At 38.7% G+C, this 27319-nt stretch overlaps 1 protein-coding gene across 3 annotated transcripts in view; it reads left to right on the plus strand.

The window, feature by feature from the left end:
- adkb (adenosine kinase b) overlaps positions 1 to 27319 on the plus strand; it is a 124053-nt gene that overhangs the window by 19094 nt on the left and 77640 nt on the right. For all 3 annotated transcript variants that reach the window (XM_059324804.1, XM_059324805.1, XM_059324806.1), the window contains one exon: positions 1874 to 1952. In XM_059324804.1, the coding sequence (XP_059180787.1) occupies positions 1874 to 1952 (79 nt within the window). The remainder of the gene's footprint in view (positions 1 to 1873; positions 1953 to 27319) is intronic.

Raw genomic sequence — 27319 nt, forward strand, 5'->3', positions numbered from 1 at the left:
CACTGGTTTGTTGACTACGTTTGGCAATTTGACTGTCGCCATCTTGGTTTATAGTTGTCGCCATATTGGTTTTATTCAACCAGCACACGTGCAGAGCGGTTCAGGAGTCGTATGCATATAAATAAAATGAAAAAAGATCAAAAAGCTAAATCTTCACGGATTCGGAGACTGTATTTCCGCCAATGCATTATGGCTCTTTTACTCTCCAGTCAGACTGTTTACCTGCATGCAACCAAAGCTTGTTAAAACTTTATTGGTCAGTACTACTTGTAAGATCAAATGGAAACCAAAACAAATCCCCATTACCTACATTAATTTGCAGATATCTGTTTAAAGAGATGAGGTTATTGTACCCTGTGTTGAACTCCAGCAACTTTTGTGGTCCAGTATCCCATTTAACAAAATCCAGCATTTGTTTGGAGCTCTTTTTACTCCTTCCTCTTTTTTATTTATAAACAGCTTGCACCTGGAATGTCACAGTTAAACAATAGAGTTGATTTTTTTTAGAGTTGAAAATCTAAATATTTTAATAATTTAACCCAGTGATTCTCAACTGTAGCTGTATTTTTTAGAAAACAGGACATAGTCACCATGACACCACACACTGGTTTGTGGACTAAAGTGTTGAAGCCTTGAGTTTGGCATTTTGGCTGTCGCCATTTTGTTTTATAATCGTTGCCATATTGGTTTTATGCAACCAGCACATGTGCAGAACCGACCAGGAGCTGTATGCATATAAATTAACAGAAAAATTCATCAAAAAAATAAATTACTATGGGTTCTATGAATAGAGCCTGACAAATAAATCAGATAACAGATGTTATTGGCCAATATTAGCCTGTCAGTGTCCGATATGTGCTGTTATGAAAACTTATGAAAATGTTGCTTGGCATGATTTAGAAATGGTGTTAGCTAATATTTTTTTAAATTATTTTATATATATATATATATATTAGTTAGCAATTGACTGAAACTGAACAGTAATGACTACTATTTATTTTATTCCTATTTATTCTTTATTTTCTCAACTATCATTTATAGAATTGGCTGACAATGTAATACATTGTTTGTATAATGTGTAACAATGTTAAATATTATTTAATAAAGTTTTATGTTTTAGAAAGTAGCTCTCTGGGTACATTTGCAGAGTGATGAAAGCGGTGCACAACGCACATAATAAAGGTCTATTGTCATTCCAGCTAAACAATTACTATATCAGCCACCATATTGATAATCGAGGAAGTTTCCCCCTCTAAAATCAGGCAGCTGTCTCAAAAATCCCATATCGGTTGGGCTCTAGCTCTGAGATTGCTTACCTTTTGCTCTCAGGTCAGACTGTTTATCTACATGCCAAACCAAAGCCCACTCAAACTTGATTGGTCAGCACTACTCGTAGGATTAAGCAGAAAACGGATACCAATATCTTCCCTATTACCTACAGACATTTATATGCAGATATCTGTTTAAAGAGATGAGGTTATTGTGTCCTGTGTTGAACTAATTTGGAAATATGACATGTTGATAGTGATAAAAAGGTTGATCCTCGGAGTCATTAGGATCCATTCCCTTGAGATCACAAATGCCTGTACTAAATTTCATTATCTATATCCACAGCTGCTCTCCAACTGTACCTGTGTAACCTCTCCTAATGGGTTTTGTATTGACTAATTTGTGGCGCTTATGAAATGCAATTTCTCCTCACTCCTCCTACACATGTTGTAATGTGACAAGTGTTGATAAACCTGTACTCTGTGCATGCTACGGCTGCTTGTATCTGCTGCTTCCAATAAGATTTTTATCAGCAGGTTTTGGTCTAAATCACTTAGTGGTTAATGTTTGTTTTTGTAACAACTCTTGTACGTATTTATTTCAGGTTTGAAGAAATTGTCAAGAGGAACAAAGTTGAATACCATGCAGGCGGTTCGACCCAGAACTCTGTGAAAATTGCTCAGGTTAGTCTTCTCTGTGGTGTGCCTGGATGTGTTTTGAATACACAGTGATGTGCTTATAACCTTAGGTTTGTCAGCCTGGGAATACAGAGCAAAGCTGCACAGCATGTTGACACATTACAGTTTTAGGTGTTGTGAATTCATCAGACCTGCCACGAAAATAGAAAGGCGGGGAGGATTCATAATATTTGCAGTGTTATCTAGTTGGCCTAATTTCCTGAGACATATCAAACATCAATTAGAGAGAATTACAAGTAGATGCAATTAACATGTCACAACGAATTATATCAAACAATGCTGATCTTCTCTCTGGCTGTTAGACAGATTTGAGCATCTAAAAGAAATTGGTGATTGTCCAAATCTAAAATGCCAATCTGAACTTGAGAAGATTATTTACTGAATCTCTCTCTCTCTCTCTCTCTCTCTCTCTCTCTCTCTTTTTAAGTGACTGCAGTAAGTCTGTGAATTTGACATGCAGTGATTAGCTGCTGATAAGGCTTTGGTCTGCTCACAATAAACAAAGAAAAAGCACCCAGCTGAAAAATAATTCTTTTCCAAGGAGAAATGAGTGCAGAAGCTAATTGAGAGGCTGATGTTTGTGAAAGTGCCGTCTCTTTCTTGTGTGTGGGTTTTTTTTGTTTGTACGTGTCAGTACAGTGTGTAGAGTTCGTATTTGTTCACGTGTGTGTGTGTGTGTGTGTGTGTGGTGTGTGTGTTGTGTGTGTGTGTGTGTGTGTGTGTGTGTATTTAGCACAAGATGGATACAGAAAGAGGGAAAAGAAAGCAGGCAGGCCCTCAGGCTGCCACCATCTCCATGCTTTGGAGACAGTAAGCATCCTTTAAAAAGAGATGCCGAGCTGTGCACCTCCATACAAACACTCTTTAATTATCAAGATCAGAAGCGTTTACATAAACCTCAGTCACTCACAGACATTAACTGCCAACTTGATTTTTTTCTTTTCCCCCTATTTTTTAATCTTGTGTGCTATTTACAGATGGGTTTTGAAAAATGGTGGGCTGTATGCTTGGGCACCATCTATTCTTTCTACCATCATACCTTCCTTATCCTGGAGTATACAACATTTGGCGGTATTCATGTAAGGAAAAAAGGCAAAAGCAGCTGGTGGTAGAAGTTATTGTAGCATGTGTTACTAGCCTACAATATTGTGTGTCTATTATGCACTTAGCCTACTTACACAAGTCTTGCTGTATTTAAATAGTTGTAGGAAAACTTTACAGATTTTCAGCCGACCGTTTCACTGCAGTACGGACAGTACGCAGATAAATGGAGTTCAGAGCACCATCCGCTGTAGTATAGCATAGTGGGATTAGCAAGTAGCTAGCATCAAACTGGATTACAAAAAAGTTGAGACATTTTAATAAAATTAAAAATACAAATTCAGTATTTAGAATGTATATTTACAAAACAAATATCAGTTTGAACATTGAATATACTGTCTTTGGACAGTTTACAATTGAATAAACACAGAATAATTTTGTTTTCAGACACAATCCTCTGTTTATAGTGGTTTTAGTTTGGAAGAGATTGATTAATACAGTTTTGAGAAGATATACACTTTATCTGTCAATAATAAATCACATTGTCACAATCATTTCATGCAAAGAGGTGAAAAATATATTTTATTCAAACTTTATGGCCGACTATTTATATTACAAAGGATAAGCTAATTATTGCAATCAGTTGTATTTACGTTTAATTTTGGAATTGGGGTTGTATCTAGTCGGCCACTAAATTAATACAATTTAACAACTTCGCTATGCTTCAACCACATACCTTCACAACATAGCAGAAGCACATTGCTATCACCAGAGTGCCAACTTTGTTCAGCTCATTGTAACCACTGTAGCATGAAAGCATGGTGAAATTAGCAAGCTAAAAACCTAGCTATTCGTTTGCTAGTTAGCTAGCTTTCAAGCTACACTGGAATGACAGAAAATGAGCCAAACAGCTGTCTGTCTGGAAACAGAGACTACTTTGCCACAAGGAGAGCAGGCGGCAGCTCCAGAGATAGACAAACAGCTAGCGAACTAGCCAGAAAACAGTAAATAACACAGCACACGGCGTTGCATCAAGGCTGTCATCCTACAGAAGTGGGTATGGTTTGATCTTTCCTTAAGTGTGTTGGAAAAACGATAGACACTGTTCCACCGGTAGACTGACCTCTGGTGGAGCATGTTGAGCACTACAACATGTCACCTTAACCAATTAAGGCCTAAAACGCCTGGAAAAAAATGCCTGGAAAACCTATGGGCGATTTTGAAAGAACCCCCTAAAACCTGAAGTTTTTCTGGAAATTGAACAGAAGATTTTTCAGCCTCTGTAGCAGATAGAAATGAAATTCAAAAAGTATTTGAGAGCTTATACCCGTGGCTTTCATGAGAAGTTGAGTTTATTTGTCCAAACCTTCAATAAAGTCACTTACTTCTGAGCTCCTCCGCTATAGTCGTCTTCCGCCATGATTTCAAAGTTCTGGAAAAGTCAGATGTTGCATTGTGACACTCCCGCATGTATTCTGATGCATTTCATTGGCCAAGAGACCGAAAATAGGTGGAAAAAAATACAAATACTACAAAAACGACGTATCCACTTTCCCGGCCTTAATGGTAGAATAATGCAACAGAGCTCCCGGTTTTAATGGTAGAAATGCGGTAATGCTTTCCCGGCTTAAATGGGTTAAGTGTGTTGGAAAAACGATGGACACTGTTTCACCGGTAGACTGACCTCTGGTGGAGCATGTTGAGCACTACAACATATCACCTTAATACAGCATTTCATCATCAAGTCTGTATTATTAGTCTGTATTATATTTGATGGCAATACCTTGATGCATCCAAGCCTTGTGAACTCACTTTTCCACTTTCAACCTTGAAAATTGTTATTGCAAAATTTACAACATATAGTATTTCCTTGTTTCTTGCCATTATACAAGCCAGAGCCAAAGATTTAGCTCAGTCTGCCTCAGTTAAGACATAGACCTTGACAAGGAGTTTTCATGTTTTATTTAGGGGAAGACAGTGAAGAAAGTGCCCCAAGGTGCACATCAACTCCTTTGTGAAATCAGATGGAGAAGGAGATTTTTATTGCTGGAGAAAGGGCCGTTATGGCCTCTGTGCCCTGTGAGAAGCGTTCAGTCAACCAAATTGGTCTTATAATGGCATGGCAGACCCCAGTCAAATGTTATTCTACTCTGTTTATTTGGATATTTACCCCCTTCAGAGAGAAGATGTAGAGCTGATTCTGAAATGCTCATGATAACAAGAGTGTTTTCGTCCCACACCCAGAAGTCTCAGAAACTGTTTCTGTCAATATATACCTTGAAGCGCTGACTTTTCCACATTCCACTTTCAGGTGATGGTGTTCTTTTATGAAAAATGTATAATGCATAACCGGCTCCCAGATTATCACATTGTAGCACTTGCAATATGTGAAACTTCAAACCCTGCTGTATTGTGGAAGCTGAACCTTCAAACACGAATGATATGCACCGCAGCACTGAATCCACATCAAAGGGCCTGGTGACTAAATGAGATGCTCGATCCAGGGCAGGTTTGCTCAGGAGCACCACCGCTGCTGGAGGAGAGAGAGAGGTGTTCAGAGGCTTTGCACAGGAATCGCTGCACACGCTGGGAAAACCCAGGGTGTGGGAGGATCAATGCCTTTGCCAGTAGAACTCGTACTTTCCTCCAAAACCTAACCGCTTCATCGGAGGCTGTAATAGGTTAAATACTGCCGCTTCATCTGAGTTAAGATTTCTGCACTATCAAGGAAAACCTAAACCTCGGCTTTAAGAAGATACAGAATCGATGGTAATTGGATTTAGTCAAATGAGAATTGACCAAGCTGAAGCTTAGATGGATAAGTATTGTTCCCTTTAACCAGCGTCTCTGCCCCGCTCTCTGATCGAAATCTGTTACAGTGTTTGCTAGTCGTCGATTGGTTGCACTCAGTGCTATCTTTAGCATTGGGACATTACTTTTTTCCTTAATTTTCATGCATTATGGCTCCTGTTACTACTAATCCATATTCCAGGGTTCCCACGGATCTTTAAAGAGTCTTAAAAGGCATTCAATTAATTAATCTAAAAATAAGGCCTCATTGCAGGGTTCAAATTAAGTCTTGGAAGCTAATTCATTTTAATTGTTATATTTTTAAGGTGAGGGATATGCTAAAATGAAATTAAAAAGGCTTCATTTTCAACATGGAGTTGCACACAATCACCAAAATTCTTTATATATTTGAAATGAAAAAAACTTATGTTTAAAATAGGAAAGTTATTTTCTTTATTTACTTGTCATTCACAGCTAGAGAAGTCCCTTGTTGATCACTCTGGAAATTAACAATAATCATTAAATAATCATAATCATTAAATAATCATAATCAAGACATACACTCAAACACTTAAAGTTAACAGCTTGTAGAATATAAAAAATGGCAATTGATTACTGTGGGTATAAGAATTCTTTACTTTATTTTTCATAATTACATCTGTAGTAACCTAGTAGTGAAAGGCTTCAGGTACCAAGAAGGTGCTTGAAAAGTGCTTATTTAAAAAAAAAAAAAAAAAGCTATACAAACCCTGTAATTGGTATTTAAATGTCTTGAATCTGATTTTTTTAAAGACATAAGAAATAAGAAGTAGGATTTTGTGAATATTTTTCATCTGACTTTCTATTCTAAAATCTCCAAATATAATTGGTAACATCTAATAAAAAGCATTTTTTACAGAATCCCTCTCATATTAAAATCACGCAGGTCAGGATAGCCGAGCCAACAACCATAAAGTGTAAAAATAACTAACAACACTCATAATTTGTCATATTTCTGTCTGCTAATAGCCATCACTGTACCCTTGATGACACAGAAGTGCAATTCAACAAAAACTGCAATATTTAAGCAATATTTCTTGGCATGGTTGAATGTGTTTTGAGGCTCAGTTTTATCCTAAAAGTTTTTTAAACTCAGCATGATGTGAGTCAAGGCAGTGGAATCCCACACACAGAGTGAGAAACACAAAATCACCAATAAAACAAAAAAGTAATGTTTTATGTTACAATAAACATTTGGGCAAAATTGTCCTGAACCCTAAGAAAATGATATATGTTATTTTTGCCCTAAGTTTTTGTTATTTAATTGAAATAAAAAAACATTTCGGGTATCTCTGTAAAATTGGTCTTCAGTTTCATTCTGGGTTGCATAAAAAAAGTCTTAGATCTAACTTGCTTAAGGCTGTAGGATCCCTGATATCCAAAGCACATCATGACAAACTAGAGGTCCCAAGGTCGGCATATCAACACATTTGTACTTCCTTAGCTCTGCACCAGTGCTCCTAAATAAGCCTTGGATTTTGTTTGGATCAAGTCGGTGAAGTTTCAAGCTTGTATGCAGAGCTGTCTGGCTCTGATTCTTAAGGAGAAAAAAAATGCAATGATAGAAGTGGGTTGGAAGTTGTTGCCTTTGCCCAGGCTCTAACAAACACCATGCCCTGAAGGGGCATCCGACATAAAGGCTCACCTACTGGATGTTGCAGGGCTGTAAGGTAACAAAAACCAGCCCGGCGTTGCTTGCTCACATACAGCCTCGCACATCAAAGGGCTTCTCCTCAGATGGGGCATGGCGGGAAACAACAATCATATTTTTTTGCAGTCATTTACAAAGTTGAAACGGGGGTAGAAAAAAAATTGTGGCCTTTACTGAGCATGTGATCCAGAATTTGGTAGTGCCAAGCACGAATGGTGTTTATCACAGGTGACAGAATCGGTGGGGCGAGTCGGTTGACTGCAGGGCTGTATCAAGAAGCACAGTCAATTCATTTAGACAGAACATCAAAGTCCTCCAACAGCTCCTTAGGGCCAAGAGATTGAAGTCTGAGCAGAGACAGGCTCATAGGGAGTTATTGCTGCCGCCAGGGAAGTAGATCCTACTCTGAGTGCCTCGTGTAAACCGTGCATTCTCATTATGGTCCTCACAAATCAAAAGCATTGACATATTTTATTTCTTTGCACTGTAAGCAGGCTCTGTACCCATTCACCAAAGGGACAAATTGCTATGTCTAAGTGCTCTAGCTGCAAACGCGTCACAAAAAGTTATGATTAAGTATGTTCCCTTTTCTTTATTTAGATTGTGCGCTTTGTTTGCAGCCTGTGTCATCAATTCACCGTGATGTCTTAATTATTGTTTAGAAAGTAAAGGCTTTTGAAAAATCTGCCGTCTCTGTTTTGGTTCTGATGCCTGTTTAACATTTCCTCAGACTTGGTCAATCGTGGAAGGGGTGAATGGGGCCCAGGCTTGGATGCTGGCTCTGAGCTCTTAATTGGAAACGCATGTGCACCACACTGTTGAAAGTTGTATTTAAAAAACAGAAAAATCCCACAGCACTACTTGACTTAGAAAAAGGTCCTCACCAGCTCGTATTTTGCAGGGGAATACTTAAACTGGGTTTGATGTCTCATTGAAGGCTTCGACTTTATTTCTCGGGGTGAAAATATTCCATGACCTAATGTTTGGCTTTTACAGCCCGTTTTGTTAAATAAATAAAGAACAGCAACTTGCCTCCATTTGAATGGGCTAAATGAAGAAATGCCTACGTCTGGTTCCACTTAGAGAAAAAGAGGACAGTTAAGGAGAAAGAGTGGAGCTTTTGTGTTCAAACTATGTGACTGAACTTGCAGGAGGATGTGCTTAAACACTAAAAGAGGGCACTCACAATTTCACTGTTGCTTTCTGTTTTTACTTGCATTCTTGTCACACTTTATGATTAGTGTAAAGACAACTATTCTTTGTCTGTGAAGATACTTTTTGAGGGCTTTTGAGACGTTCATTGTTTAGCTTCAGAGATGAGAGCTTTGGCCTTCTTTGGCTCTGGTTGTTGATCACACTGAGTGAGCTCGTAGTTGCATAGATGTCGGCGCAGCTGTGCCGAAATGAGCACACTAATGACCGATTAAAACCTGAACCCTGGTGGGCCTTTGAGTTTCACGCCGCAGAAATCAACACTCTCAAGTATGTGCCTGTTGTTAAAGCAAAAGCCTCTTGTTTGTTTTAAGACAGGTTAATTGCAGAACCACTGTTAGCACCCGCTCTGAGACGTTTTATGGCACCGGGGTCTTGCCGTTTCCTTCCCATTACGAAGCAGTGGAAGTCACAGTCTGTTAAGCTTCTTGTGAGAGATGCATGAAACCAAATGGATTTTTTTTTTCTTCTTTCCCCCACCTTTTTTCATTCCCATCTCCGCTCGTTCTAGACATTCCAGGTGTGCAAGTGTGCACTTGAGGGGGGCTGCCATTGTTTTTCCTCGGCACAAGCAAGCGGAAGCAAAGAACGCCTCATTCGCTTTGATGAGCGATGTGTTCATGCGTGGGCTTCAATGTCACCCGCCATGAGGCAGCTGTGAAGTCGCAGCTCACGTCTGTGGTGCCATTTACTCAATGATGAAGTGGGGAGATCTCTGTTGGTTCCACATCCACCTCCCCTTCACACACACGTGTACGTACACACACTGTCTGAGCGTGCATTCCTCCCACCTCAACTGTATTGTGACTGTATGTCACAGCTAATACCAGCATGCATTAAATCACAAGCTCTGTGATCACAATGATAAAGGTTGACTGGGCGATTATGCAAGGCTTTGTCATCAGAGGGATTTGTTAACAGCTGATGGCCCCGCCGTGTGGTGCCTTCTTTCTTCTGTTTCCTTGAATTTGACTTTCACACGAAAAATAATTTGTTTGATTTAATTTTCCTCTCAGATGCACGAGATTTGTGTTGCCCCGGCGAGGAATGGCACAGATTGCTGTATAGGTGACACATTACCGTCCCTGTTGAAGTTAATTTGCCGTCAAATTTGCGACTTAATTTAAGCTGCCAAAGGGAAGACGTGGGGAGTAGATTGTAACTCATAAGTATGCATTGGAAAGAGTGTTGATTAACATTGAGGGCTCGAGAGACAGACTCACTCAATGTGTATCATCTGGCCTCAGAGGCTGGCAGTGGAATTGAATGTGATATCTTGCATAACGTGTCCTTGCTTTAAGTCCTTGGTCCCCGGCTCAGGAAGAAAGGCAGCACCATTGCTTGCTTTTTGCTTGGCTGTTGTACAGTTGCCCGGGCTCGAGGCGAGCTCTGAGTGAAATCTAAAAGGACTTGTGAAACAGACAGTAGTCTACATATCTGGCAGCATTCTAATGTCAAATTACCGAATGATATTTTGCACAGGACGCTTGGTTTGCCTGACACGCTGTCGCTGTATTCTGCAGTTAAAAGCAGGCACTTGTATGTTCGGTGCACAGGCGATGGGGGGAAAAAACGTGCTCACATGACTGTGGAATGGTCTGAGAGCCTTTCAGACTGTAAACAATGGTTCATTAAACGAACGATTGGTTGGAATCATATGTTGACACAGGTCAAGTCACTGATGAATGAAAGGATGATTGTGCATTTTACACAACTGTTCCACATTTTCATATGATTACTGAACGATGCCCCTCTCTCATATTTCCCCGCAGAATGTCTGTGGCAGTAGCATTTATTTGGCACATTCTCAGCATGCTCCCACTCTTGCGGTTGAAGTGTTGCATAGCAACTGAGAAAAACAGCTTTAAATATTTTGGTTAAAAAGGTTTTAAGAAAATAAAGAACAGCCTGCAATTACTGTTCATTTCTCCCGAGTTCATAAGTTTAAGAAGCTGTAGTATTGTGCCAAGTAATAAATGAAATACCAAATTAGGCTTTGTGTTCGCTTGGAAAAACTGAGAAATGCGATGTGTAGAATATTGCTTCCCCCTCGTGCCAATTCAGTTATTCATCTATAGCTATTTTGTTTATCGGATAAATGCTGGCAGCTGTCTGCACCTTCACTAATTCACAAGTGTTTTGAAACAAAGCTCCCAGTAGTTTTCAGAGTGCAGTTGGCTCAGTTTTCAAGCCAACTGAGTATATCTGTGACAGGATGGAAAATGTGTAGGTGAGTGCAAATTTGAAGTGATGTGCCTCAGGAAAACGGATGGGGATGGATCGACAGGGATGGGGGCGCATGTGGAGAGAGAGAAGGCTGGATGACGCACAGCAGGTGACAGACAGACACTAATAGTAATGGCTCTTATCAGTGCTTCGCTCTCTCCCTCTTTTCACATGGGCTCTGACATCCTCCTCCTACTCCACCCCCTCCATCTAGCAGGGGGTGCTGGGAGCTCGCTGGGTTGTGCAGCCCGCTCAGACGGAAAGAGCCTGCCAAACACCGGTCCCCTCACATATAAATTGCATCATTAACATCGCCTAGATTATTCCAAGCTCTCCCACCGGGTTTATGGCAGCACCGGCTCAACTTAACTATTTGACTCACTGAAGACATTCAGGTTTCCTGAGTGAGCTGTGCTCAGATCTGTGGTGAAATGCACCAGTTCTATTCTCTCTTAAGGTTTTAAACAAATCCTGAGAAAATCTGTCTGCTTTTTTCATCCAGAGAGGCTTATTATATATATATATATATATATATATATATATATATATATATATAAGTGCTTTATTTTCTATCTTAAGTTGTCAAAACTGTGTTGTCATGCACACTGACTGGTTTCTCTAAGGGCTTTCACAATGTCAATAACAATATATTTCTACGATCTAAATATATATTCAATGTAACAAATGCAGACAATCTAACAAACACAGTATAACAAATCAAATCAATGTTTAATGCAACATATATTATGTCAGACAAGTCTCTTTACGTCTGTAATACAAAAACTTTATGACTCACTTTGTTAGTTTTTTATTACAACTTGTGTTCTGTAGTTCAGCAATTTGTAGAATAAAACAGTATGTTGATTTGGTCTATTGATGTGTTTTCACAGAAAGTCAATAAATGTTAACATTAAAATCAGGCTCTAGTTTATAGTTCCATTTTGTAATATAAAGTAGAAGGGCAACTGGAGAGCACAGAACTTTGGCAAGGCCAAATGCCTGATCTCGCAATGTTAACTTAAGTGAAAAATAATAAGTCTATCTGCCCTGTGATTCAGATCTGCTTCAGAATTTAAAGGGTTTTTCCTTGGCCAATGCTGCACCATTCTACCAAGTTCCATGAAAATAAGGTCAGTTTGCTGCTGATAAAAGACAAACAAACAAATAAACCAAGCCAAAAACATGACCTCCTTGGCAGATATAAGAGATTTCATTTGAAATTGAAGTAATAGTCGTGTTTCCATCAACAAATTTTTGTATGCATTTTGAATATTCACATGTGAAAAGCTTGATGGAAACACCAAAATTCAATAAAACTGTTGAAAAGGTTTTGTGCTCACTTGGGGTGATTTTTGTAAATTTTGGAAAAAAAAAATAATTTGCTCAATGAGAGACGGAAACGCTTTTGCCAAATAAGTTATTTAATTTTTATTTTTTTACACACAGAATACAGACAGTACCACAGCATTAAATAGGTACTCCAATGTAAAATACAATTGTGAAAAAAAACAAAAACAAATTGGAATTGCATATGATACTTTCAAGTTACACAGGTACAATATACTATATAATACTTTATAGCTTCCTAGTTAAGCTAGTTAAGCTAAGTAATACAGGAAGATATACAAACTGACAAAAATATACAATTTACGAAAAGAAACAGCAACAAACCAACTTAACTGGTGGTATGAGTAGGCCATTGGAGACTATAACGGTATTATCATTGTTTTCCCTAATCGCAGCATTTCCAAATAAGTTCTGACGTCGCAAACATTTAAGTCACTCCTCTCTATTTTCTCTCATTGGTGGCCAAAGTTGTCAGATAAGCAACCTTTTTTTTAATGTTGTTTTTTCTCTCGTGTAATCTCTACTTCTTCTACTGTATACTGACGGATTAGCCTAAAGCAACACATTACACTGCCACCTTTTGACCGAAGTATGTTAATGCAGCTTTGTTTATTTGCTCTGAAAAAATTGATGGAAACCTCCCTAATTCTTTTTTTATTCTTTAGTGCAACATTTCAAAACATTTGCTTTAAAACTAAATTCGACTTTAATGGAAACATGGTAACTGTTGCAAAAACACAAATCATTTTTTTAGAATGAACTTTGCAACATTATTGTGCATTACAATGAGAAAAAAATCATGTGTGAAAACAAACAAAAAAACGTATTAATGTTTTTCTGTAAATCCCAACTGGATAACTTTTTTTATTAACTCAATTAAGCCGGGAAAACATTACCGCATTTCTGCCATTAAAACCGAGGGCGCTGTTGCATTATTCTACCATTAAGGCCGGGAAAGCGGATACGTCATTTTGTAATATTTGTAGTTTTTTTTCCACCTATTTTCGGTCTCTTGGCCAATGAAATGCATCAGAATACATGCGGGAGTGTCGCAATGCAACATTGGACTTTTCCAGAACTTTGAAATCATGGCTGAAGACGACTATAGCGGAGGAGCTCAGAAGTAAGTGACGGAAGCAACCTTGATGAAAACACGGCGGCGATTTTATTGCTGATCCGGACTTTGAACCCTCGGAACCAATCGACCGGCATTTATGGATGAGGAATATGTTTTTAGATGACATATTTTCACCGAAGAACAGACAGATTTGTGGGCATCTGGAGATAATAACAATAATAATACTAATTGATTGTGATGATGATATAAGAAATCATGACTGTATATTACTTTATGCGCCGTTGACTACCCTGAAAAGTGCAATATAGATAAAATACATTATTATTATTTATTATTATTATTTAGTTTTTTATTATTATTACAGTAGGCTAATGAGAACTGTGTATATTTCTTCCAATGGTCATATCATGTTTGCATCTTGCTAATGGGCATGTATTAGTATTATGCATATGATTTTTATTCAGTCAAATGTTGTTGTCATTTGCTGAGTTTGTTGATTTTTTAAAAAACTTTATTGAAGGTTTGGACAAATAAACTCAACTTCTCATGAAAGCCACGGGTATAAGCTCTCAAATACTTTTTGAATTTCATTTCTATCTGCTACAGAGGCTGAAAAATCTTCTGTTGAATTTCCAGAAAAACTTCAGGTTTTAGGGGGTTCTTTCAAAATCGCCCACAGGTTTTCCAGGCATTTTTTCCAGGTGTTTTAGGCCTAAATGGGAATAATAATACCACATGACGACATGAAACAATTAGTGGAGAGGAGAGGGTAAGTACAAAAAAAGATAATATTGAATAACCTCTAGTTGCTATAAACTTTATACCAAAAACTTTAACATTAACATCCACCTGATCCTCCGCTGCTAATTGTCCTTTCTTTAAATTATATAAGACAATCTGTGATCTGTTGCACCTCAGAAGGAGGCTCTTAAGCCCAATTGACATCTGCAGTGTAGCTGGATGGAGCTTCCTCCTCAGATCAGTAGGCAATTAACTCTGTAATTACTATCCGAGGTCAGGGTTAAGCTCCGAGTTAAAGGTTGGAGCAGCAAACATTTTATATGATCCTCTTACTCTATTATCCTTTCTCACTGCTACAAGGTTTTACCTCATGGGGAGAATACATTACATAAAGCCCCTTGGCAATTACTCCTCAATGAATATCCTCATGGTGTACAGTCCATATGATTAATCTGGAATCCCCTCTGCCCCTGTCCAACCGCAGGCCTGGCTCTGCTTACCATGCAAGTTTCATTTTCACCTGAACAAATGGCTCCTTTAGACAAAAAGTGCCAACCTTTTACTTTTACTGGCTGCTCGGGAGAAGAAAAAAAACAAGAGAAAAAGAGAGAGAGAGGGAGAGAGCACAACCTCCTGCAGTAAAAACAGATATTCCAACAAGGAGAAAAAGGAGGGGTGGGGTCAGAGTGGTTGGTGGAGGTGGTGGGGAGTTTTTGGGAGGGGTGGGTGCTTAATAGTGTTGAATAAAGGAACATTTATTTTTGTGCTTCGGCCTGTAACAGCCTCAGGAAATAGCTCAGTCTCTTGATCGGGAGCAAATCCTATTAACTTACAGTGCTCTCACTCAGGGTAATGGGCTCCACCTTGAGACTTGGGAGAGCACTTTTCCCTCTGACACATTGATACCGGTGTCTGGAGGGCTTGGCGTTGGGTAGTCTAACACTCGGGCAGAGACTAATCAAGTCAAACAGTCTGCCGGGCTGGAGCAACACGGAGTGAGGATGTTGATATCCAGCGAGCTCATTCAACAGGCCCCTTCACACGTTCCTAACCCAATACCAAAGGATCAGTGCACGGGATCAGTTCAAGATCAGGTTATTCGAGCCCCTGAGAATTGTAAAGCGATCCCTGAGCAGCTTTTGCTTTCTCAGGAGTGATCGGAGCTGTCGGCTCTGTTATAGACTGCGAGGGCCAGGGCCAAAGGGAACTCCTGGGGTCTCCATTTATTTCTGTCCAGCGAGGGAAAGGGCTGTGTGTCTGCGAGAGTATTTACACTGTGTCTGTGTGTGTGAGTTTGTGGGAGAAAGTGAGAAAGAGAAACTCAATTTACAGTATGTGGGTAACCACCATCCCAAAGCCAATTGGTAGAGAAACTCCAATATCTTTTAGTGAAAACATAGGGCACCTCTAGTTTATTATTTTCTGTCAGAGATCTGGTGTTTCAAAAACGGCTGCAGTTAGTTTAAAGCTGCCACATACTGTTATTAGCCTCCTGCGAGAACCTCCGGAGAAATGGGAGCTCTCTATCAAAGCATAAATATTCCAATTAAGAGACTGTGCTGTATTGAAAATCGCCTTTGTGGGTGGCAACATACTTTTCCTCTGCTAAAAAGCAGCAAATTGCTGGTTTCCCAAAACATCCCACATGTTTTTGACTTTTGGCATCCTTTGAAACACTCAAACGCCTCATTTAAACGCGTCCTAAACATGACCACGTTTGATGCTATGTGACTCCACTGATGGATCACCTCAGTCTGGACCCGCTCATAAATCCATGTTCAATGGCATGTTCTTCTCCTTTCACCATTACCCCTTGTGCCTGCTGTCATCCGGCTGTCTTATGTGTGCAGAGTTACAGTGTGCACCTGTCAGATACAATTTATGGCAAGCAATTTGTTGTGTACCATGGGAGTTGCAGTTTCTTGACAACTTTTTCCTTGTATTTGTTGCACATTATACATGGATGTTTCTTATTCAGCATTTCTGGCCAAGAGTGAAAATTGCTTTTGTGATTTGTTTTGTGTTCGGCTGAAGGATTACAAGCCCATTTTTGGGTTTTAGATAATCTATAAAGTGTATTGTCACTAAGCTTTTAGGACAAGGCTGTTTTTTTTTCTTCATTTACATTTTGAAGGTACATGGTTTTCTCCGGACCGTAGCATAAGTTGAGTTGCGATGAGCTGTCACCAGCTTTGTTTGACACAATAAAAGGAAATGAATGCACAGCAATTAGATGTTTGTTCTGTCTCATTGTTGCACGACTGCGCCGCTGCTGCTGCTTGTGCTCTCAGCTAGGATTATCGCCCCTAAGAGGGGGAAGCATTACAAAATGACAGCCTCTCATGTCGAACAAGTCAAGCTGATTCAGTGAATATTGAAGAGGTTCCCACCACATGTTCTCCTGCATGTTAAGGGAGCAGCGTTAACCTTGTTTTGATTTGCATCTCCTTTGCAATTAAGATAATATGTCGTAATTAGAATTTTAATGTACCGCTGTGAGATTTTTGATAATTATACAGAATTCTCCGCGGTGATTTTCTCTTGCCTGCTTGTCTTCACAGATGAATTCATGGCTGATTAGATCACTGCTCTAATCAGATTTGAGTTACATTGTAAGATATCTTCCCACATGTCTCTGTCAAGCTGAGTTTCTCAGTGTAACTGTGAAACGGTTAATGTGACAACACATATGTTCAAAAGGGAGTTTACAAATTGTACTTTCACAAGCAGCAGGTTGCTCCATAACAACAGACAGAAAGCTGAGGTGGAACTTCAGTCTGCCAGACCCATATAATTAAGTGTAAAGGCTGGTTAGTTGAATACAGGGTTGAAGTGCTGTGTCTGAAATCACTCCCTGTTCTTTAGATAATAAACACTCAGCAGTTTGCTCTTATTGTGAGCAGTAGATTTGGGACATCACTGACTACTGATCTAGTCAAGTTGCATAATGGGATTTTTGACTGAAAGTGGTGTAAACACTGCGTTTTATTCCATTTGAGGGCTCTCTATATATTTAGACTTAAAATTTGAACACTGAAACAACATTACAGAAAGTAGCAAATAAGAAATTATTTCTGATGCATCATTGATCTTTGATTAAACACCTGTTTTCAAACCACCAGTGGTTTCAGCATCCTGTGAGGAGCTTCTGGCAGCTACAGCTTCTGGTTAAGGCGTGCATGATGACATGGAGAGACGACCATTAGTCTGTGATGCACGATGACAGACAGATGGTTCATCCAATCAGCTGCCAAGTACTTATTTGAAAGTGCCTGCCCTCTTCCAAACAGTTTCCAATCCAATCTTCTCAGATGGTTCTGTGAACAAACCATCTGGCGCGTCAGGTTAGTTAACTATGTAAGTCGAGACTTCCAGACTCTTTGATCCTTTGTCTGACTGAGGTTTGCGTAAGTTAGAATCTATGGACCCAATCGTGGCTCTGAATTGTCACAAGCCTAACTGTGATTTCCATTGGTAAATCAATGGTGCTGTCCGAGGTGCTGATGTAGTAGACGGATTTGTAATTGCGACTTTTCTCAGAGTCCTTAGATCTATAATATTCTCTAGTCTGAGTTGTTCTTAGGACAGCTGAACAAAATGAACTATGTCCTTACAGCCCCCCCTGTTAAAAATTACAAATTGTCTACTGGGGATATTAAGTTCTGGACTTTATGCATGTTAAATGCTAGTTTCACCATCTTAGCTAGCCTTCATGTTGGCATATAATGTATACAATGCATGCTGTACATGCTTGTGCTAATACTGACATTTTAGTTGTTCATCTAGTAAAAAATACCAAATAATTGCAGTTTTTTTCATGTCACTATGAATTGGAAAAAAAGAAGTGGAGGTAGACAGGTACTCAGATCTAATAAGTGAAGCCAATGCGGAAGTGCCTTAAACTTGCATTCTTTCCGATGACCAGCAGGGGGTGACTCCACCGGTTGTGAAAAGAAATTTGGTTGTATAGATGTCAATGAGTTAGTTACCCTACTTCATACTTGGCCTTTTACTTCAGTAAACCTTTTCCGAATCATTTAATGGTCTCAATCACTAGTTTTAAGTCTACTTCAATACAGCATGGTGTTAATTTTGTATATATTGGTCCCATGATGATAGAGCATGGTATGCTGTAGGGCTGTGGCTACCTTGTGATTGACAAGATGCGACCTGTCAATTAGGATAGAAGCATAGCAATGTGTTTACAGAGCACTGTGTACATTTAAAAAGCTGTAAACCTGTTTTTTGTTTACCTTGAATTATGGAAGCTCACTTTATTAGTAGCAACTCAGCACAGGTTAGCCAGGAGCCAGGTACAGTCAGGTTGCAAGTACAGGTGGGTGTGCTGAGTGTCCTCAGGTTCTCAGTTCGATCCACCCTCTCGTCCAATTATCATAACCTCTGGCTCCGTAAAAAGTATTACTGATGCCATGAAAGACTACACATATTAGCTTAATTGATTAAGTTAGATGGCACTGACATTGTTCAAAGGACATGAAGTGTGACCTCAAAAAACAGATCAACATTTCTGAGAAGTGGCGGATAAGTGTTTTTGTATTTCATCACTCCAACATGAATATAATGAATGAATTACAGATTTAATGAGTTGTTTTTAGTAGGTCAAACAGGCATTTTAAAACGTATCTGAAGCTGCTCAGATTAGTCTATACACCCCACAATGCAACACTAGGATAATTCCACATAATGCATATTTCATCAGTATGCCTAACCTCGATACATTAACTATGGTTGTTTGTTGTGTGTCTGCCTGTGTTTTCCCAGTGCTGTTTCCTAGCTGCTTGTTTTTATTCAGCACGAGACAGCAGCCAATATTCCCCTCGGCCTTTTCACTACAACTGTACAAACCAGTCAATATTGGCAGGAGAATATTTTCCTGCCCCAAGTTGCCACAGTATCAATACTCGAGGACGATAACAGGGGCCAGGGTAAATGAACAGAGATCTGCAAAGAAAAACTAAACCTGAGACCTCTTTGTGGTGCGAAATTGGCCACCACAAAGGAATTAATGACGGATCCTTCCAGCATAATTGTCTAATTATGCCGGGCAGATGGGGCACTGCTTTAACTAGGACACATTGTGCTACCTCTCCAGACTCTCCACAACAAAAGGCAAACCAGTGTGACAGCCTCTTCAGCAGTGAGTGGGAGGGAGAGTGAAAGAAAGAAAATGGAGAGAGAGGAGGGGATAAAAAAACTGGGTCTGTCACCAAGCCATTCCTCCACTCGATATGTTACCACAGAAACAAATGTATGGTGTAAACACTGCGTGGATCACAGCTCCTGGGAGGTGAATCACTGCAGTGTAATGAGGTTGGTTTACATGCTGCTTCTCAGCTTCCCACCCAGGCTAACTCAATACTTAAACCCTCTAATTAAAGAGAATCGGCCACTCGATAATTGATCACATCGGTTGCCTCGGCATACGCCGTCACTGTAAGGCTTCATGCCACTGTTTATTAGAGCTGTCTGCCTGCTTTGTCTCTCGGGAAGGAAGAGAGGAGGGAAGTGCTACAGGGGAGGGGTAGGTAGGGATGAAACAAAGGTAAACATGTAAAGAAATTAAATCTCCGTTCTTGAAAGCTGTTAAAGTAGCAGTGGGACTAGCAGTATAATATCACATATCAGTTTTTGTCTCGAGGGGCTTTCAGGCACTTCAGCTGCACATGTCACTCTGTGGTAATACTGCCAGTCATATCCTCCTGAATCAAAAAGTTATTAAAGGTGCAATAAGTAATCTATGACTAATTGTTTACCCTTCTTTAACAGGAATTATAGGAGACGGTGTCCCACTTCAATACTTCTTCTTTTTTTCTAAGCAGACTTTGAGTATACAGACAGTGAAGATGTGCTTCACTTTTGAGTGTTGTTTACACGGACTGTATAAAATAAGTGGACGCAGCCACCATGACATTACCCATTGGTTTGTGGACTACAGTTTTGAAGCCTTTAGTTTGGCATTTTGGCAGTCGCCATCTTGTTTTTTTGGAGCCATAAGTGAGCATATTCGGACAAGAGGCTAACTTGCTTAGTTAGTTCCAACAAAACCCTCAACAAGATGTATTTAGGTGACAAAAATGTTACAATTAACTTTCACATACAAAACGCACAGTGAAAGGGTCTAAATGTGAAATGCAACAAATTTTGTTTAGAAGTAGGGACTTTTTCTCATAGACTGGACTTCTTTTTGCAACCACTAGAGTCGCCCCCTGCTGGCCATTAGAGAGAATACAGGTTTAAGGCACTTCCCTATTGGCTGCATATTTTTAGATCAGTTGGTCACAAACAGTATTGTCCTGTAAATAAATGCACAAAGAAAACTTCTCATAGTTTCTCACAGCCGAAAAAGAAATTAATCAAATTCCAGATGGTGGCAAGGCTGCTACAGGAACACCTCGAAATAACAAAAACAAGCATTGCATTACATTAAAAAGTTAAATTGGCTGTGCTATTCCAAAGTTGCATTTTAATTAATATCTGTTGATGCAAGACTCGTATTACTTCCTGTTGGTACAAAACAGAGGAGTGCATTGATTTCTTAATATACTAACTGTTAAAGTAGTAGAAAATGAAACATTGTATTTTGTGCATACAGTGTCATAATAATATGTATGAAAATGGGACAAAACTTCTGGTGCAGCTGATTGTAGCCTGCAACCAAAGACTGTATAAAACATGTATAATTAATATATATAAATATTCACCCTCCTCACAGTTGTAATGAAGGGGAAATTAGCAATAGAGACCAAACCTATTAATTGGACCAGGCTGTAAACATGTTTATTTCTGCTGTAAAGTTGGGCATTTTAACATGAGGGTCCATGGGGATTGACTCACTTTTGGAGCCAGCCCCAAGTGGCCATTTGAGGAAGTGCAGTTTTGGCACCTTTGCATCAGCTTAATTTTTCAGCCCTGGAGGTTGCCACCTAACTGTAACTAATAACATTTATAATTATAAACAGACTTTAGGAATGAAAAGTCTTCATTACTGTGCCTAAATTAAAATGTCAGAATTTGAATTTGGCTTGAAAATACTTAATCTTCTTTTATTCTATTACTTACTAGTCTCTTTGTGAAGGTGTAAACAACATTTGAAGGTTGCTAATATAATTAATATCTCACAAAAAATACATATTTGATCTAAAGATCATTTTTTTACAGATGAGAATATGTAGTTTAGGTGGGATTGTTTAATGTATGCATACATTAGATCATTATCTAACAGCAGTGCAGATGCATTCATATTTTTCTTGTTTTTCTTTGTCCACTGTCTTACTCTCTTGCTCCTCTTTTGCACTTGTGTCCACTCAGATGGATATTATTGACCTGTGTTATCTTTACCACTGAGGTCCATCACTGTGTTTTGAAGCAGGCAGACAGGAAGCGACAGGACTGACTATTGAGCATCTTCGGGACCTCTGACTTATAGATTTCCTCTGACTCCCTGCGGTGTGGGGTAATTGCTGAGTTTCAGAAATTGATTTATGGAAAGTAAATGTATCATCAAGGCTAGGACTGGGGTTGTTGAGGGGGGGAGCAGCGGATTGACGGTGAGCAGACAGAAGAAGAAACAGGGCTGCTGGAGGAACATAACATTCAGTAGCATGTATTTGTGGTAAATGGGTCTGGCGTAAATACCCAGAGTGCACCTGCAGAGCAGACAGCGGGTTATTATAGACAGACCTGAGCAGGTGTGGTGGAGTCGAGGAAGATATACGACTACAGTCAGTCTGTTGAGCTAATTTCTTCTGAAATGTTTTCGCTGCTTTCATTTGCTTGACTTTACCTCTTCAAAAACACTGCAGTCTCTGTCGACACATCGGTGCAGTATCATGCTGCTTGACTGTGTCAAAATCATTAAATCACTCATTTAAAATAACAGAAAATTACTCCCACTAGGAATTAGCATTAAACATTTGTTCTATGATTTTATGCATGCCATTATTATCTTGTCAGAAGGTGTATAAAGAATGTAAAGGCAAAAAGATGTAATTAAGTAGTCACCATTATTAGATTTGTTCGATAACTTACATCTCATTTATATTTATGAGCCGCACAGTGACCTGACCCTGACCTCAGACAAATAATTATAGTTTCCTTGGCCTGATGTTTCTGTACAGAATGATCTGATCAGTCTGTCACGTCTACATTGGCAGCAGCCCATTTGGCAACTCACCAAAGAGAAACATATTATTACAAAGTGGGTGTAACTTCCTTATGCCAATCACAAAGTGCTGGTTTGGCATTTCTGAATTCCTGTGGCTGGCAGCTGTGAGCGATTTCTCTGACAACCCTTTAAAGAAGTCTGCTGGGGCTTTCCCATCATTAACAATTATATATATAAAAAAATTCATCTTGCATGCACACTCACATAGAATAACTTTACACTGGAAGAACATAAAATCAGAAGCTCCTGAGCAGGATCCAAGAGTGCTTTGTGAACTTATTCTTAATTGTTGTTGGCACTGTGAACTGTTAAACGCAGCAACAAAATGTTCAAAATACTCTTAAATATGATGAAATCCAACACAGCAACACAGTCTACACCATAAAGTTGAATTAACACCTCTCTGAAATAGTGTTAGCAATTAAAAACTAAAAAAAAAACACGCTTGCTCTCCCCAGGCTGCATAACGCTCCTATTCTCTAAATATTGTTATTATTAAATATGATTTTAATTATACATGCTCATAAGTGTGTTATTTTACATTTTATTTCCATTTGAATCGGCATAAATAAAGATTATAGAAAGAAAATATTAAGAAAACAGCCAGGGATACTCTGATTTTAATTATTAAAGGTTAAATCTGGTGATGTTCTGTATTATTTTGTTAACAAATCCCATGAAAAGATCAAAACTAACAATGAACTGGTCCCGCTAACGAGCAGGACAAGTAGTTGCCTGGGTACCCAGAGTCTGGTATGTGCCACAGACCTCCACTGTTGTCCAAGGACACATACATGAGCCACACTGATGCACAAGCTGACATCTTCCTTCATTATGATGAACACCCCCACTGTAGTTTATTCTGAGTCAATCCTACAAACACCATCCTGCTGCAGCAAACAGTCACTAGAGCTCCCAATGTGTATTGATTCAGTGCAGAAAACAGTCCCCAACAAACGCAGTTTTAACAAGAGCTGAGATGATATGCTCATCTCCCAATTCAATACCATCACAATACTGATTTGATGTGTATGCAAATCTACAAGTATTACTTCTCCTTCACTACATTTTAGAGGCAGATATTGTACTTTTTACTCCACTACATTAGCTGACAGCTTTGGTTACTTTTCAGGTTGAGATTTAACATAAAAAAATATAATCAATTTGTAATGTTTATGCAATAGTTAGAATTAGAACTACCATGACAACAGTAAAATGCTGCTTACATTAATGCATCAATAATCATCATAAGAATACAATATCATATTTGGAATATATATATATATATCAGTACTAGTGGGGAAAGTACTTTTACTTTTGTACTTTTCATGAAGTAAGTTTTGAATGCAGGACTTTTACTTGTAGTCAGTGGTGGAATGTAACTAAGTACATTGACTCAAGTACTCTATTCAACTACAGTTTTAAGGTACTAGTACTTTACTTGAGTAATTCCATTTTATGTAACTTTATACTTCTACTGCACTACATTTTAGAAGCAAATATTGTACTTTTTACTCCACTACATTTAGCTGCCAGCTTTAGTTACTTTTCAGGTTGAGATTTAAAATAAAAAACATGATTATATTAAAATGATTAGACTTTAAAAATAAAAATAAATTAAACCTCAAAACAGTATATTAAGTAGTTAAAATGAGCCCTACCTTGAGAAAATTAAAACGCTGCTTACATAAATGCATAAATAATAATCCTATGATATATTTAGAATAAAACAATCTTGAGTACTTTTACTTTTGATACTTCAGTTACAATTTGATGCTGATACTTTTGTATTTTACTTAAGTAAGTTTTGAATGCAGGACCTTTAACTGTAGTGGAGTAATTCTGCAGTGTTGAATTAGTACTTTTACTTAATAATATTAATAACTTTCTTTATATAGCACTTTTTTAAAAGCAACAGCTTACAAAGTGCTTCGACAGAGAGCAGTTACATAAGTCCAAAAACATGTTTTCTTAAATTAAAAAACAAAAACAAAAGCGATAAAAGACAACGCTGGATCAATCACAAGACATTCTCAGATAAAGAGGAAAATTATCCTGATAAAGTAATAAGAACAGAAATAGAAGGTAAAATGAAGATGATATAGAGAATAGAATAGAATAAAAAGAGTAGTAAGATGGAAAACATTACAGTTAGAAAATCAAATCTTAGTTTTTCATTTTAGTTTGTTACTTATAGACTACAAAAATAAAAGCAGGTAATTCCCTTCCACCTCTGAAATAAACTAAACTAAAACTAAAATATAGCAATTTAATTAAAATTTTCAGGCAAAAATTCAGGCAAAATCTTTTTGAAAACTGACTAGACTTTATATTTTTTCCACCCCTCCTTTTAACTCCTCTTTGCTCAAACCTACAGTGCCCTGTTGCTTGGAAACTACTGGCACTTTTTAGATAATGAAACTAATATATATACTTTACATCTTTGCTATGAACCATTGGGCTTTGGAGATGGACTAATACATTGTTGGTTTTGGTCTTTTCATGGACTTTTTTGATAATACAAAAAAAACATGGAATAACATCAGCCTTATGCCTTAAGAAGTCTATTAATAAGTTCCTGGAGATGCACCAAACACTGATTACTTGTTCCCTGGTTCAGCGTCCAACTTTCACAAAATTTCACAGAAATCTGTAAACAGGATTTTGCTCTAATACAAAAAACATTTTGCACCAAAAAAAAAAAAACAAGTTGAAGGAAAGTAGCATGTATTTATTTCACATCTGATGCGGTGGTGTATAAGTGTACTGGATTGAATTATAGCATACAGTACATCACTTTTTATTATATGTGAGTATAAAGCATTAAACTTAAGGTCAACTTCTGTCCTTCAAACATGTTCTCCTACTCTTTGAAGGCAGCTGTGTGACGATATATTTCCCCTGAAAGTGGCCGGCATGAGCTTGTGTCATTATTAAACTAACACTGTATTCATGCTGTTTGGATTGGAAGCCACAACCATTAGTCTGGAGGTATAATTGATGTTGCAGAGTTGGAGATTTTTTTATACACACAGTTGGTTTATACTTAAGTGCATAATACAATAAGAACGAGTGCAGCTTGTTAGCCTCCTGCTTATTTAGGCTTTCTGCAGAGGTTACAAAGTGAAGTTAAGTTTATTGAACTTAGTATCCTTTTGCACTCATTGGTTTTCATTTCAAGGGTGTGAGAGAGACACAGCACTTCCCCCTGGCTCTGAGCGGATCCTCTGTGCAGTGTTATTGTAGTAGTGACCTTGGTTCTTCTCTAAAAGCCTTCTGTCAGTGCAGATTCTTACAGGCACGCAGCCTTGTAGTGTTGGCTGCAAACTCATTGAATCGGCTTCGCCAAAGCCAACAGGGGCAGAAGGGTGCAGGTGCTGCACTGAAATTGGTTTGCTTTTTGCTTAAAAAGTAAAGTGTGCTTCACTCAGAACGGCTCTCTCTAAACAGTCTCTGTAACCAGGATCAGCTCCCTCTGCTCCACTTTGGGGTTATGGTTTCACTGGAATTAAAAAGTCTGTTTACACTGTGCGAAACAAATATACAGTACGAGTCGGATCCTGATGCTAGACTGTATATATATTTGGGTTATGAAGACTGCTCAGATGGTGATATGTGGCCATTCCAGTAAATATTAACTGTGGGATGGCAGTTAGGTGAATCAGTGTTGGCCCACGCTCAGTTTTAAAAGATTATTATGAGACTGTGATTCCAAGGAGAAAATAGACTGAATGAGATCGAATTCGTTTTTTTGGCAGAAGGAGAGGCTTGTTGGCACACAGAACAATATCTAAATAGAAATCACATTTTTCACTCAAGTTAGATTTAACTGGAGTGCATTGTCCTCCTTTCTGGCTCAGAAACGTCGCTGTCTAGAAATGTGAAAGTTGCAGCCGCAGAGTTTCGGTATATTAACATTATTGGCACGTGGGGTGTTATATCTGGCAAGGAGAATCCATTTTGGAAACAGAGTATATGTAAAGAGCATCTGCCACAGACCTTAGTTTCTTCTCTTAACCTGCAAAGCGTTAAATAGGTCAGTAATATTTCCCTTTTTTTTCTGTGGGGTTTGTAAAAAAAAAAAAAAAAAAAACGCACAGGATACAGGACCAAATCATTAGCATGGAAGGAATCCAGAGCATTAATGGTAACCAGGCAGAGTCGAATGACATTGTTATTGCAGCCGTTCCCGGGAAAGCAAGGGGAGCTGAAAATTTATATTTGATTTATAGCAGGGTTTGAATTTATGTTCCAACTCTCAATAGGAAAGTAAGTGATCTTCGCCTGGCTTCTCACAGGAGAGGGCCCCACAGCATCTGGTGCTGGAAACATCTCTGTATCAAACGGAGTTCCTTCTAGTTTCTTTTTGCGCTGCTTAACCACCAAGAATTTACACCTGTAGGGGATATAGTATTACTATGTTTATTGGACCGGATTCAAGTCTGAGCCTTGAGAAATTATCAGATGAGTGAAATAAGCTGCTCTTTGTGGGAAACGTTGAGCAACAGGTTAGAGACGCACTTTATTTTTGTTGTGTTCTAACTGATTACCGACTATTTGCTTCTACTCTAGTCATGAGCGCAAAGACGGAGCCAAGTCATTATTTACCTTGCTTTATTATGTACTAAATGCTGTTTGATAGCTTGAGTGTCTGCTCAGCATTGCAAGCAGTATGGCACTGATATAAAGATCTTTGATTTACTCGGCTCAAGTGCTGTTATTTATTGGGAGTTCTTTTTCCAACAGCTCCAAGTGGAGAGGAGAAATATACAGCTCACTGTCACTATGAGTGTGCTTTTGAATCCTTGAAACATCGTATCTTCACATTATTATCTGCTTGAAGTGATGATACAAATACCATTCTTTATGGTTTGGTAATAACTGCCTTATTTTTCATAGGGACGCAGAGCATTATTTATCACTGGCAGTGTTCATGGGGATTAATGATGCATAACTCTGTCAGAGTTGTCTGGCATACAGCACCAGCCGAAGGAATCTGGAAGGTTATCAGAGCAATAAATCCCAAGTTTTTCGCCGTTGTT

This window comes from Centropristis striata, chromosome 21, assembly GCF_030273125.1.
Source record: "Centropristis striata isolate RG_2023a ecotype Rhode Island chromosome 21, C.striata_1.0, whole genome shotgun sequence".
NCBI classification, from domain to species: Eukaryota; Metazoa; Chordata; class Actinopteri; order Perciformes; family Serranidae; genus Centropristis; species Centropristis striata.